This window comes from Triticum aestivum, chromosome 4B (assembly GCF_018294505.1).
Source record: "Triticum aestivum cultivar Chinese Spring chromosome 4B, IWGSC CS RefSeq v2.1, whole genome shotgun sequence".
Lineage (NCBI taxonomy): Eukaryota > Viridiplantae > Streptophyta > Magnoliopsida > Poales > Poaceae > Triticum > Triticum aestivum.
This window is the reverse complement of record NC_057804.1, coordinates 161,133,908-161,147,105: the sequence shown is the minus strand read 5'-3', so window position 1 is coordinate 161,147,105 and position 13,198 is coordinate 161,133,908. Positions and strand designations below refer to the sequence as shown.

General features: G+C 48.4%; 1 protein-coding gene across 6 annotated transcripts in view; it reads right to left on the bottom strand.

The window, feature by feature from the left end:
* Positions 1-5,329, bottom strand: part of LOC123091592 (probable LRR receptor-like serine/threonine-protein kinase At1g63430) — a 7,812-nt gene extending 2,483 nt beyond the window's left edge. For 2 of the 6 annotated variants that reach the window (XM_044513161.1, XM_044513158.1), the window contains exons 1-2: positions 4,804-5,319; positions 3,495-3,566 (exon numbers count right to left, since the gene is read on the bottom strand). In XM_044513161.1, the coding sequence (XP_044369096.1) occupies positions 3,495-3,566; positions 4,804-4,907 (176 nt within the window). In that variant the 5' untranslated portion in view covers positions 4,908-5,319. Of the gene's footprint in view, positions 1-2,540; positions 2,654-3,494 lie in introns of those variants that run through there. The other 4 variants (XM_044513160.1, XM_044513162.1, XM_044513159.1 and 1 more) reach the window with 4 other exon arrangements.
* Between the last annotated feature and the right edge of the window lie 7,869 nt (positions 5,330-13,198).

Genomic DNA, 13,198 nt, shown 5'->3' with positions numbered 1-13,198 from the left:
ATGTACTTGAATTTGATCCATGCAAAATTGTATTCTCCTCTAGATCTAAGAAGAAACACCTGTTTTGTATCCAACTACACTCCAAGAAAGAACATACACCAAGTTAACTGATGTTCCTTAATTGACAGCTCAAAAGCTGTAACATCCCAAAATTCTAAATTTTGGAATGTTATATTAAATAGATAGTTTCGATTGATTGTTTGATTGATTGGGTGAAGTTGAGTGAAATTTGAAACTTTTGAAAGTTAATTGAGAGGGAATAAAAGGACATTCCCAAACTTTCATCTTGCTTTCATGATCTCCTTGAATTCAAATTCCTTTCAAATACAAAACCCTGGAGAGAAGATGACATGACTTCTTCCATTTAAATAAATCAAAAGGGTTTTGAAAAGATTTGAATTTCATTTGAAAATATTTCAAATTCAGAAACTTTAAGCAACTCAATGATTTTCATGAGAGACGATAAAATGACTTCTTCAGGACATATGAAATATGAGTTGGAAGTTTAAAGGGATCAAATTCAAGTCCCTTTGAAATTATTTTCAAATTTGGAGTTATTTGGATTTTACTCAAATTATTTTTCCCCAAAAATAAAATATATGGAAAATAGGGTAAAATGATTCCCTACAACAAAAAATTGGAGAGAAATAAATTTGAAATCATTTTGGTATTTTTTTAATGTTTTTTATTTGATTTTATTAGAGCAGAAGCACTCTTTGCTTTATTTAAAATTTTGTGGATTTTATTTGATGCTAGAAAAATGTTCATGCAGTAGGAAATCTTTTTCTGCAAATTTTGATATATTATATGCCTATATAATATATTTAGTTATTTTGTTTTTAATATTTTAGTTCTCTGAAAATTTGTTAAAAAAAAGAACTCTTCGAACAGTGCCAGGCCGAAGCCCAGCACTACTCTCTCTCTCTCTCTCTCTCTCTCTCCCCGCGCCAGGCCAGCCGACTCAGCCCAGCAGCGGCCCAGCGCGCCCGTGCCCGTCCCCGACTCTGGCGGAGTACGCCTCCACCATGGAATCGCCGCCGACGCCCGTGTCCGTGCGGGACTCCCACCGCCGCCTCTGCCTGTCCCCTGCTCCAAGCCACGCGCTTCCCCTTCGCCTTTAAAAGGCGAGACCCCGGCCTCTCTCTCCCTCAACCGACGCGCCGCACTCGCCGGAAGCCGCTGCCGCTGCCGAGATCCGCCGCCTCATCCCGCTCCGTCCCGTCGCCGTGGACCACCGCCGACGCCGACATCCTCCTCGCCTCGCCGCGCCGCCCCTCCCCGACCTCTCTGTTGCCCTCCTCGACCACCGGAGCTGCCGCCGCCGTCTCCCTCGCCGTCGGAAGCCACCACCGCCGCGGTACACCTCGCCTCTCCCCTCTCCGTTCGATCTAGAATCTACGACCTAGATTAGGTTAGTTGTTTTTTTAGATTCGAACCGGTATGCGCTTTATAGCGAACGTCCGCTGTTTTAGCCCCGAAGTGCACAGTTTTCGGCCAGTACTTTTCTAACACGTGGCTAGGGACCTAGATGTAGTATTTTTTTTCACAGAGTAGTCCCTAATCTTTAAACGTTCACTACTTTTTACTCGTGTATCCAAATCCAACGAAACCAACGCCCACTTCTTCGTTATGATCCCCTCTATCCAGATAATCAACTTAAACATGTTTTTGAAAGTTTAAAATTTTGAATTTCAAACAGTTTAATATTTGAGCTTCGTTTGATCGTAACTCGAGTTGTATAACTCCGATTAGAGTGATTCTTTTTGCAAATCGAAGCTCTTGACCTAAACTTTCTGATAAGGCCAGATTCACTTAATTTTGGTAATGTTAGAAATTGTTTTCTGTTGCAATAGTCATTTTCTTGGTTTCGAATTGTTTTCTTCGTTCTTTCCGATCTTTTGAGTGATTGCTTATGTGTGGTTACTATTTCTTGCTTAAGATAGATTGAACGGAGTGTGACGAATACAACTATCAGGAGTTGAGTGCGAATCATCTTCATCAACAGTACAGGCAAGTTCACACTTTGATCATATCCCTTTCATACCCAGTTTTTATGCATTAGTTTCACCCTCAAACTTTGCATGGTTAGGACTTGATAACATGTGGGTATTAGGAAGTAGTTGATGAAGTAGTACCTATTGTCCTGCATTCAAACCTTGGGAGTTACTTTTTCATTATGCTCATACTGCCATTCTATGCTTGTAGACGTGGATTGGTTTGAGAGAATTCATAAAAGATGTGAGAGATTATTGTTAACTAAGGTTCAACTTAAGGTGGCTACTTTAATACACATCTGTGTGGATTGAGGCACCTGGGGAATCCAGTGTTGCCTGTTTTTTTGGAAATCCCGGGGTACCGTGTGATTCTCCTAGGGACTGCCACCCAGGCTCAAAGGGATCATAAGATTATTCATGCTAGAAACTTCCGTGTGCAGCCACAAGCTATTATGGGCTCTAGCATAGTTGATTAAGTCGTGTGAACTCTTACAGTGGTAGACTAGCAGATGTAGGGGAAAGTAGGTGTAACTGTCTACCCATCGTAAGGTGCTATCGCTTCTGAAGACTGTGTCTCGGTCATCCGTTTCTCAAACACCATGTAGTGCGAGAAATCCAACGGAGGAGATCGAGTCTTGTGGGGAAAAGTGCGCAAACCTCTGCAGAGTGTACAAATTAATCATGGTTAGTCGTGTCACCGGTTATGGACAATCTTGAGTATCTGGTTCTTGAATTATCATGTTGATCTCATCACGTTACTTAATTAATTTGTTGGGTTGTTAACTTTTAATTGGGATTGAGTTGGGGTTTACCTTCTCAATATCTTCAACAAACTACGTAGTTAAATAAAATATATTCCTTTGTTGTAGGAAAAAACTGGCTTTATGCAAAAATAAACTTAGAGCTTTCCACCAGCCAAATATGCATGTAGTGATAGCTTTTATTCATCATTCATCCTATGGTGTGAATTTGCCAGTACATTCAATGTACTAACCTACATGGCTGCAACGTCTCACGTTGCAGGATTTCTTACGACGAGTAAGTGATACGTTAGGGTTACGATTTCTACACTCAACTTTGCCGTTGGCGTTGATGGGAATCCATAACCTTGTTGTTCTTCCGCTTTATGGATTGAGGTAATAGTATTTACGTTACTTTATACATGTGATTTACCTCTGTTATAAATCCTCGAGTACTGTGTGTGTCAGCATACCGATCCAGGGATAACACTAAAGCACAGAGACTTGACCGTCTGAGGTCGGGTAGCTACAAAAGCTGAGGTCATAAGACTCATCAGGAAAACATACACACTGCGAAGCTTCCACTTTACTACTATGCTCAACATGATAGCCTATATCGAAGTGCAAAATGACTCTTATTTAGTTGGTAGTTTCAGAAATACCAAATACTATCTTATGGTTGAAAGAGTGAAACATGTTATGTCAAAACCAAAGTGTTCAGAAAAAAAACATCACTAGAGGAACTATAGAATATGCTTACAGAAAATGCATATTATTAAGCTGTCCAATCTCAGGAGATAACATTCCCTTCAGACCAAGATTTGACAACTTCCTACAAAACCAAGGCACACACAAATTAGGCAAAAACATCAAAATACATGTTATCAATCAGAGTATAGGGAAATGTTGCAAACATAACACATGATAGAAAACAATGTAAAAAGAGCAAACATAGCTGCATAAGATGGGCATCCTATACTGAACAGTTCATGCATGTCAGGGGAACTGGATGTTTAACAAGATATCCCCAACACTAATGCTCCACACAAAACAAAATTAAGATTTGCATCAATCAAGGGTTCTTAACAACTCAAAATCCACACCAAAGGAATTGGCAGTACCGAACGAGCCAGGTCTCTTTTTGAAATCTGAAGCCTCCCCCTCCTCCTCCCTCCCTCCCTCCCTCCACCATCTTCTCCTTCAACCACCGCATCCCCGGCGACCCCAAGAATCCGAGGCATGATCCCCCCGAATCGCACCACCATCTTCCTCGCCCCAAATCCCATTGAATCTCGCACCGCATCAAGGGACACAAGAATCACAAATCCCCAAGTATATTCATCAACAATCCGGGAAGAAACCCCCAGCCCCGATGGTTCGGCCATGGACATGAACCAGCTTCTCCCCACCATCGCGCGGCTGCCCCTCCACCCACTGCCGGAACACACGCCGACCTCCAACTTCGATGCGCCACCCTCAGCGCGATGCCTGTCCCCGGCATCCTCCTACAAGGACAACCTCATCTTCAGGCCTCACCACCCATAGCCGCCACACTCACCTCCTCCCCCGCTGCCGCCGCACCACTGCTGCTGTGACTTCGATCCAAATCAGAGGCACATGAGCAGGAGGAATCCGGCCGGCGGCGGCGGATGGCCGGAGAAGTAGATAGGCCGCTGTGTAGATCGGCGCCAGCACCGCCGCCCTACCCATACGCTTCGAACGAGCCCGTGATCGTCTGTGCTGCCCGCTAGTGTTTCCTTTTTTTTCTCGGATTAGACATTTTAAAAATGACTGCGGGTTGAGCCAGCGCCAGCATACAACCACTCACCTGGATTTTCTCTCGAAAATCAACAATCAACAATGAATTCAGCAAAATCACATGTAACAACTAACAGGAATTACTCAACAATCAAGAACAATCAATCAAATTCAGCAACACATACAGATGCTTGACCCATGTCCCTCCTGCTTGCAACTCCATTGCGAGTGGTGAATCATGAAAAAAATAGAAAATTTTGCATCACGGAGCAGAGTGGAAGGGAAGGAAGGATGGGGGTTTGAGGAGTTACAATCCCCTATAATGGGAGAGGAAGTTGCATTCTTGTAGGTGCTGAATATGGCGCCAAGGAAGACGGGCAGGAGCAGAGGTGTGGAGAAAGACGAGCAGGAGCATCGCTAGGGTTCGGAGCTGCCGTCGTCACTGGCAACTGCGAGGAGCTCGTGGTGGAGCCAGTGACCCTGCTGCGGCGGGAACGCCATGGCCGCCCTACCTCCTCTCTTCTCAAGGTTGCGTCTGCGCGCTTGCACCGCCGTGTCCATGCATCCGCGGATCCCGCTGCCGTGGTCGATGCGAGGAGGTCGAGCTGGAACCCCACGGGCTTGGTATGGATCCAGCCATGTCGGGAGCACCATGGCCTCCCTTCTCGATATGGGGGAAGGGAAGGGAGAGGAGGGGAGGGGAGGTCGCCGGTGCGGAGAGGGCGGAGGCCAGCGGTGTGGTCGAGGAGTTGCCTGATGCAGACGGGGTTGAGGGGGATTTTGAGAACTCTCGCCTAAAGACAGAGGAGACCGGAAGTTGCGTCCATTCAGATCCTAAAAACGAGCTATTTCTTTTTTTATCGTACAATAATAAGAACCAGGCTGGACGGACGAACGAACATGCTATTAGTATATACTCCCTCCGTTCCAGAATAGATGACTCAACTTTGTACTATTATGTCATAAAAGTTTATTATGACCAGGCGAAAGCGTATTGCGACGGTGAACCCAAGAAGCCAATCCATGCTTTATTATTAGGAAAAGATATCAACATAAGCATGGAGGTGCAACATAATCATCGAGCATAACCACAATGAAGCATATAACCAACTGAGAATAGCATACTAACGAGCATGATCATAACACTACACAGGATCATAGCATGACTACTAGCATCATGAAAAACACCATGCAAGAACATAGCAAGAACACTACCAAGTAAGCATGTAACCATCTGGATGCAATGGAACAAACATAGAAATGATACTAGATAACAGACTAAGCATGCATCCGAAGAACACCACTGCTACCAGCATACTACCACTATCAAGCATAACATGTGACAATTATACGAGCAAGTAGCACAAGATAACAAGATGCATCGGAACATATCATGAAGGTGAACTTGAAACCACGAGCATAACCGAAACAACGACAACAGTAGCAAACAAGCATATAGATAACGGGCAAACTTTTATTAAATATTCAAGTAAAACCATGGCTATCATGCAAGTGGCTGTTGTGGCTTGCCTGGGGGTGAAGAAGGCTCCGGGAAGAAGGGCAGAAGGATCGCGAAAAGATTCACCGGAAACAGCTCTCTCCTGAAGGGGGCTGTTTACGGGCAAGGGAGAAATGGTCATTTCTGGTATGTAAAACCATAGTAAAAATGATGTAAACATAATTGGCCCGATGAGACGAAGATATGGGCGTTGGATTCACCCCAATCGGAGCTACGGTTGAGAAGTTGTTATGTGTTGAAGCTTAGGGACCAATCCGTGAATATTTCTTCAGCAAACAGGCCCCTGGTGGAAACACATAAAGTGCTTTCGGGAAGTTTACGTTTTCTGATACAGAAAGCGCACTTTTAGCCGAAGTAGAGAGAAATACGCTTTCCAACAAAGAAAATGTATCTGGCAAAAGGAGGAAATGAAATACGCTTTCGCTAAAAGAAAGCGAACTTACCTAAATACGTTTCCACTTGCCACGTGGGCAGAGGTGGCGGGGCCATTGGCTTGAGGGTCCCAGGCGCAGGGGGGCCGAGCCAGGCGTTTTCTTCCTCCTGCTGCTCCCCCGTGCAGGACAGAAGAGGCAGGGGATGGGCCACGGTGCCGGCAACGGGCCGGGCGGCTCCGGCCAGCTCCGGCCGAGCTGAAGCCATCAGCGGGACAGCGGGGTTATGGCACCTCATTTCCACGCAAGAACGAGTGTGGGGATGGCCTGGGGAGGAGCGGAGGTCACGGTGATGGAGAGGACAGGAGGCGGCGAGCGGTGGGGATAGCCGGCGATGTGGGCGATCCCTGGCGAGGTGGAGTAGCTGGGGCGGCTCTACGGGAGGTGGGGGAGACAGTGGTGGAGTCGGGAAGGCGAGGGAGTGGCTAGGGCGGCAGGACGGAGAAGAGGACGAATGGCAGAGGCGGCGGCCAGACGAGGAGCACGCGACCAGGGTGGACTCCAGTGACGAACGAGGGGTGGGGGAGGTGCACCGGAAGGAGAGGAACAAGATGGACAACTCGGGAGGAGAGGATAGGTGCTAGGCACGTCAGAATCGAGACGGAACCGAGGCGGCCATGGCGATCTCCGGCAAAAAGAAGAGGGGGCCGAGGGCTCCGGTGGGAAAATGAGGTGAAGGAGGGGCTTGGGAGCTGCCAGAGGACTTGGGGTCTCTTATATAGGCGCGGGGGAGGCTTCTCGAGCTCATGGACGAGCTCACGCAGTGCACTAATGGTGGACAATGGTGGGGCATGGCACGGACATGGAGCTAGCGGCTCATTTAAGGCAAACCACAATGAGGCAGTGATGCAGGGTGAGGGAGTTCTGGATTAGGGGTTATCCGGACAGCCGGACTATATACATCGTCCGGACTATTGAAGCGTGAAGATACAAGACTCAAGAATCCGTCCCGTGTCCGGATGGGACTCTCCTTTGCGTGGGAGACAAGCTTGGTGATCCTGATATTGTATTTCCTTCCTTGTAACCGACTCCGTGTAAACCCTAGCCCTCTCCGGTGTCTATATAAACTGGAGAGGTTGGTCCTTAGAAGGCCGATCACAATTACAATCATAATCATCATAGGCTAGCTTCTAGGGTTTAGCCTCTACGATCTCGTGGTAGATCTACTCTTGTACTACTCATATCGTCAATATTAATCAAGCAGGAAGTAGGGTTTTACCCCCATTGAGAGGGCCCGAACCTGGGTAAACATTGTGTCCCTTGCTTCCTGTTACCATCAGCCTAAAACACACAGATCGGGACCCCCTACCCGAGAACCGCCGGTTTTGACACCGACATTGGTGCTTTCATTGAAAGTTCCTCTATGTCGTCATTGCAAGGCTCGATGGCTCCTTCAATCATCGTCAACGACACGGTCCAGGGTGAAACTTTTCTCCCCGGACAGATCTTTGTGTTTGGTGGCTTCGCAGTGCGGGCTAATTCGCTTGGCCATCTGGAGTAGATCGACAGCATGCCCCTGGCCACCAGGTCAGGTTCGGAAACTTGAACTACACGGCCGACATTCACGGAGACTTGATCTTCGATGGATTCGGGTCTGTGCCAGGAGCATCGGACAGTCACGATGAGCACGGCTTAGACCTGCTGTCGGACAATGCTCGGGATATCGCTCCTGCAGTAGCCCCTGGAGCAGGCTGTGTTGCCTAAGGACGGAGGGATGGACCCCGCCCCGCAGGCCGCACACTCATCGGCGGTGGAGCCCAACACAGGTCTCACCTTTGTGGAAGCCTGTGACTCTGGACCCCCGGACTCGTATCTGGTTGTTGGTTCCAGTCCGCATACCCTCGAGCCAGACGAGGCAGGTTGGGCTCCGCTAAGGGAGTTTACCGCTGCGGATATCTTTCAGCACTCACCCTTTGACGACATGCTGAATTCATTAAAGTCTCTCTCTTTGTCAGGAGGCTCTTGGCCAAACTGTGTGTGGCCCGAGTGGGGAGCAGGCGACGAAGGAATTCGCTGCACACCCACCACCCACTTTATTGCCACGGTTGATGATTTAACCGACGTGCTTGACTTCGACTCCGAGGGCATCGACCGTATGGACGATGATGCAGGAGAAGATTCACAATCTCTGGGGCGCTGGACTACCACCTCGTCACACGATATATACATGGTGGATACGCCCAAGGAGGACAACATCGACAATCCGAAAGATAAAACCCCCGGGCAAAAGCCAAAGCGATGGTGCAGACGCCGCTCAAAGTCCAACAACAGTAAAAATAGCGACAAGAGCGCCAAAAAGATCGACATACCAGTCAACTCTGAAGGCAACAATGACCACATGGACCCAGCGATGGTGCAGGACGAGCCAGGTCACGCCCAGCACAGTCCGGAGCGGACGCCCGATAACAATAATCCCGATGGACGAGTTCATCAAACTGCCCCACGACAAGAACAAAGTCCGGATTACGACTCATTCATCATCCCAGAAACATGAGTGGAACGAGATAACCTCCACCGAAGACTTATGGCCACAGCGAGAAATCTAAAGAAGCAGAAGCAACAGCTAAAGGCCGCACAGGAAACGCCCAATCGCAGATGGAATAAAGTGTTGGACACCGAAGAAAGATACGGCGACGATCGCCATACAAGGATCTACCCAAAACACAAGCTACTGCCAGATTTCGACGACAAGGCCGTTCCACCAAAGAACAACACAACAAGGAGGCCGGACGTACCATTACATAACTGCAACAGGGCAGCTACTGATGCCACGCACGATTTATGTGAGCACCTGGATGAGAAAGCCAGCGCGGCTAGATCCATCTACGGATCTAAAGGGCACAACCCGGTGCGGGACTACGACCACCAAAACGATTATACCAATCCAATACCAGTTAAGAATAAACACCGGACATAGCAACAGCCGACGACATGCCACAGCACATCCAAATACAGAGGGGCTGCTCACCCCATGTGCTTCACCGAAGAAGTACTGGACCATGAATTTCCACAGGGTTTAAAACCTGTGAACATAGAGGCATACGACGGAACAACAGACCCAGGGGTCTGGATCGAGAATTTTATCCTGCATATTCACATGGCTCATGGGGATGACCTCCACGCCATCAAATACCTTCCCCTCAAGCTGAAGGGACCAGCTCGACACTGGTTGAAGAGCCTCCCCGAAAATTCAATTGGGAGTTGGGAGGAACTCGAGGATGCATTCAGGGCCAATTTTCAAGGGACTTATGTCCGGCCTCCGGATGCGGACGATTTAAGTCACATAATCCAACAGCCCGAAGAGTCCTCCCACAAGCTTTGGAACAGATTCCTCACCAAGAAGAATCAAATTGTCGATTGCTCGGATGCCGAAGCCTTAGCAGCATTCAAACACAGCATCCGCGACGAGTGGCTCGCCAGACACCTCGACCAAGAAAAGCCAAGGACAATGGCAGCCTTAACAAGCCTTATGACTTGCTTTTGCGCAATGGGAATATAGCTGGCTAGCCCGTAAAGGCACCAGCAACCCCAGCACATCCGAAATAAGGGATGGCAATGGGAAGCCACGACGTAATAAAAACAAACGCCAAAACAAGGAAGAGAGCCCGGACAATACAACGGTCAATGCCGGATTCAGGGGCTCTCGACCTGATCAGCAAAAGAAGCCATTTAAAGACAGTAAAGAGGGACCGTCCAGTCTGAACAGAGTCCTGGACAGACTGTGCCAAATTCATGGCACCCCCGAGAAACCTGCGAACCACACGCACAGAGAATGTTGGGTCTTCAAGCAGGCCGGCAAATTAAATGCCGAACACAAGGGGAGGGAAACACCAAGTGAAGACGAGGATGAACCTCACCAGCCAAACACTGGGGGACAGAAAAAATTTCCACCAGAGGTTAAAATGGTAAACATGATCCACGCGACGCACACATCCACAAGAAGGCATGAACGCGCGCTCAGAGACACGTACGATACAGAGTCCATCGTACCCACACCTAACTACTGGACGGCTTGTCCGATCACCTTCGATCACATGGACTGCCCAACTAGTATTCAGCGTGGAGGATCAGAGGCCTTGGTGCTTGACCCAATAATTGACGGATATCATCTCACCCACGTCCTCATGGATGGCGGCAGCAGTCTCAATTTAATATACGAGGACACTGTCCGCAAGATGGGGATAGACCCATCCAGAATTAGCCAAAGCAACACCACCTTTGAAGGGGTGATACCAGGCGTTGAAGCCTACAGCAGGGGCTCTGTCATACTGGAGATAACATTTGGCTCCCCAGGAAACTCCAGAAGCGAAGAACTACCCTTCACCATCGCACCCTTCCAAAGCGGCTATCATGCTATGCTTGGAAGAACGGCCTTCGCCCGCTTCAACGCAGTACCGCACTATGCCTACCTTACACTCAAGATGCCCGGTCCACGTGGCGTCATAACCATTAACAAAAACACAGAGCTCTCTTCAAGCACAGAGGAACACGCGACGGCCCTAGCGGCCGGACTATAAGCGGCCTCCAATATCAGAAAACATGACCGATCATTAAGACCACAGACACGGTTAGACGAGTCTGGTAGCCCGGATAAAACTGAACCAGGGAACCATATATGTAAACCCATAGAGGACACCAGGGGCTATAAATACTTAATATAGCCCCACACTTGGCTTAACCTTATTGGCAGGCCAACATCTTACACTTTTACTACCCATCGCATACTTACGTTGTACTCTCCTACACGAGTTTTGTTTTACAGACAACATTCGTGCAATACCCTTCCAGGATACAGCACAACGGAGACAAAGGCGCAGACGTGCAGCAGGGTCCCGCTCAACAGGTTTCTTTTTAGATTAAGCCCCTGTGTAAACCTTTTATATTGCCTCTTGCTGTTTAACCATCCCATGGGTTCCATACCCACAGAGGATACTGCCGTTATTGGCATTTTGCCACGACAGATTAACGCACGTACCTAGAAATACAGGGTTTATAATGAAAAGGCATTCTTCAGCCTATTTTCTGTTACAAAGAGCGAATACCTTCGGGAGTGTTCGGCGTCACGAGTTTGGCCTTATATGCATCAGCTCCGAATCATGTCTTTGGTCAAATGTTGGGTTTGCCCGGCTCCTGGGTTTGCTGCATTACGTTCCGTTTTTATCGGCTAAGGCGGCCAAAGGAGAACTACTGTGATTGTGCCCTGGTTATTCCAGATGAGCACCTCAGTAGAGAAAGCCGAAAACTGCCTGTCATGATACAGCAAAAGACTGTTCAACCACTCGAAGACTCACAGGAATCTTTAGGATTTCTCCACATTAACGAAGGGCCGTTTCCCGGCCACATACATATGCGCCCCTATTCGGATGCACGCAAAAGTACTAGGAGTTACATAGTAGCCCCACCGTCAAACTCCCATGGCTAAGCGAAAGTGTTACATCTATATAGTCCGGTTGCCTAGTTCGACGTGCGATCACCTCCTTAATGGACCAAGATGTTGGATCAAGTGTGATCACACATATTTTTCGCGAAGTCCCCCGCATTGTATGCATGGGGGCTGAAGCCAACGACTGCTAACTTTCGGATTACTTATATATATATAAACGTCCGCACAGGAGACACAATAATACTTTCAGGCAAAAAGTACAAATATAGCCTTGTAACCAAAATAACATTGTTTTTACAATGATTCAATTTGTCACTCGAACAAGACATTCTTTGAGCACTGCGCCTCTATTAGGCGGGCACCTTCTGTGACCTGCGCCAAGTAGTGCTCGGCCGAATATTGGCCTCCCGCCGGATCCTGGGTCGCTACAATGGTGGCCTTCATATCCGTCCAATAGGCTTTAACGCGGGCAAGAGCCATTTGTGCACCCTCTATGCACGCCGACCTCCTCATGGCATCGATCTGAGGCACGGCCCCAAGGAATTGTTGCACCAAACCAAGTAACTGTGCGGCTTAGGCCCCTTCGGCCAAAGATGGTCTATTACAGACCGCATTGCAAGCCCGGACAACCTATGAAGCTCCGCCACAGCAGCCATCTTCTCACTTAATGGCAGCGGGCACGCAGGAGCATTGAATTGCGACCAGAAAAGCTTCTCCACTTCTTTATCACCTTGATCCTCGAAAAACTTGGCCGCATCAGCTGTGCTCTTCGCCAAGTCCGCATACGCATCTGCTGGACTCCAGCGTCCATCCAAGGGAGCATACTTCGGATCCAAAAACTTCGTCCGTAGTAGGTAGGAGCCCCCAGCCGCGATTTTACCGGCCTGTTGAAGCTCCTCCCACAGACCCTAACCTCGGTCCGCATCTCCTTGGTGGCATTAAGTGCCTTGTTCAGGTCGGCCGAACTAGCCTTATGCTCCTTTTCAAGGAGTTCATACCGGTCGGCGGCATTTTTCAACTCCACAGCCATTTCGGCTATTTTTTCCTCGCTTCGGCGATGAGCAGCCTGTTTGGCTCTCAATTCTTCGGACGCCTTTAGGGCAGCCGCATTGCTAACCCGAGCTTGTTCCTCGGCCTGGGCAAGTTCCGCCCTCATGCCTTCTATGGCAGCAGCACCATCTGCAGTCCAAGCATATTGCATTTGTATTATGCCCCCCTCACATTTTCCTATACAACATAATAAGGAAAGCAGAGCACATACCTTATGACTCGTTCAGCCGCTCGTTTACCAGCGTGATATCGGCATCAATAGATCTGATCTGCGTCCTTAGCTCGACAACTTCAACGGACTGGTCGGCTGCTGGACCCTTAGA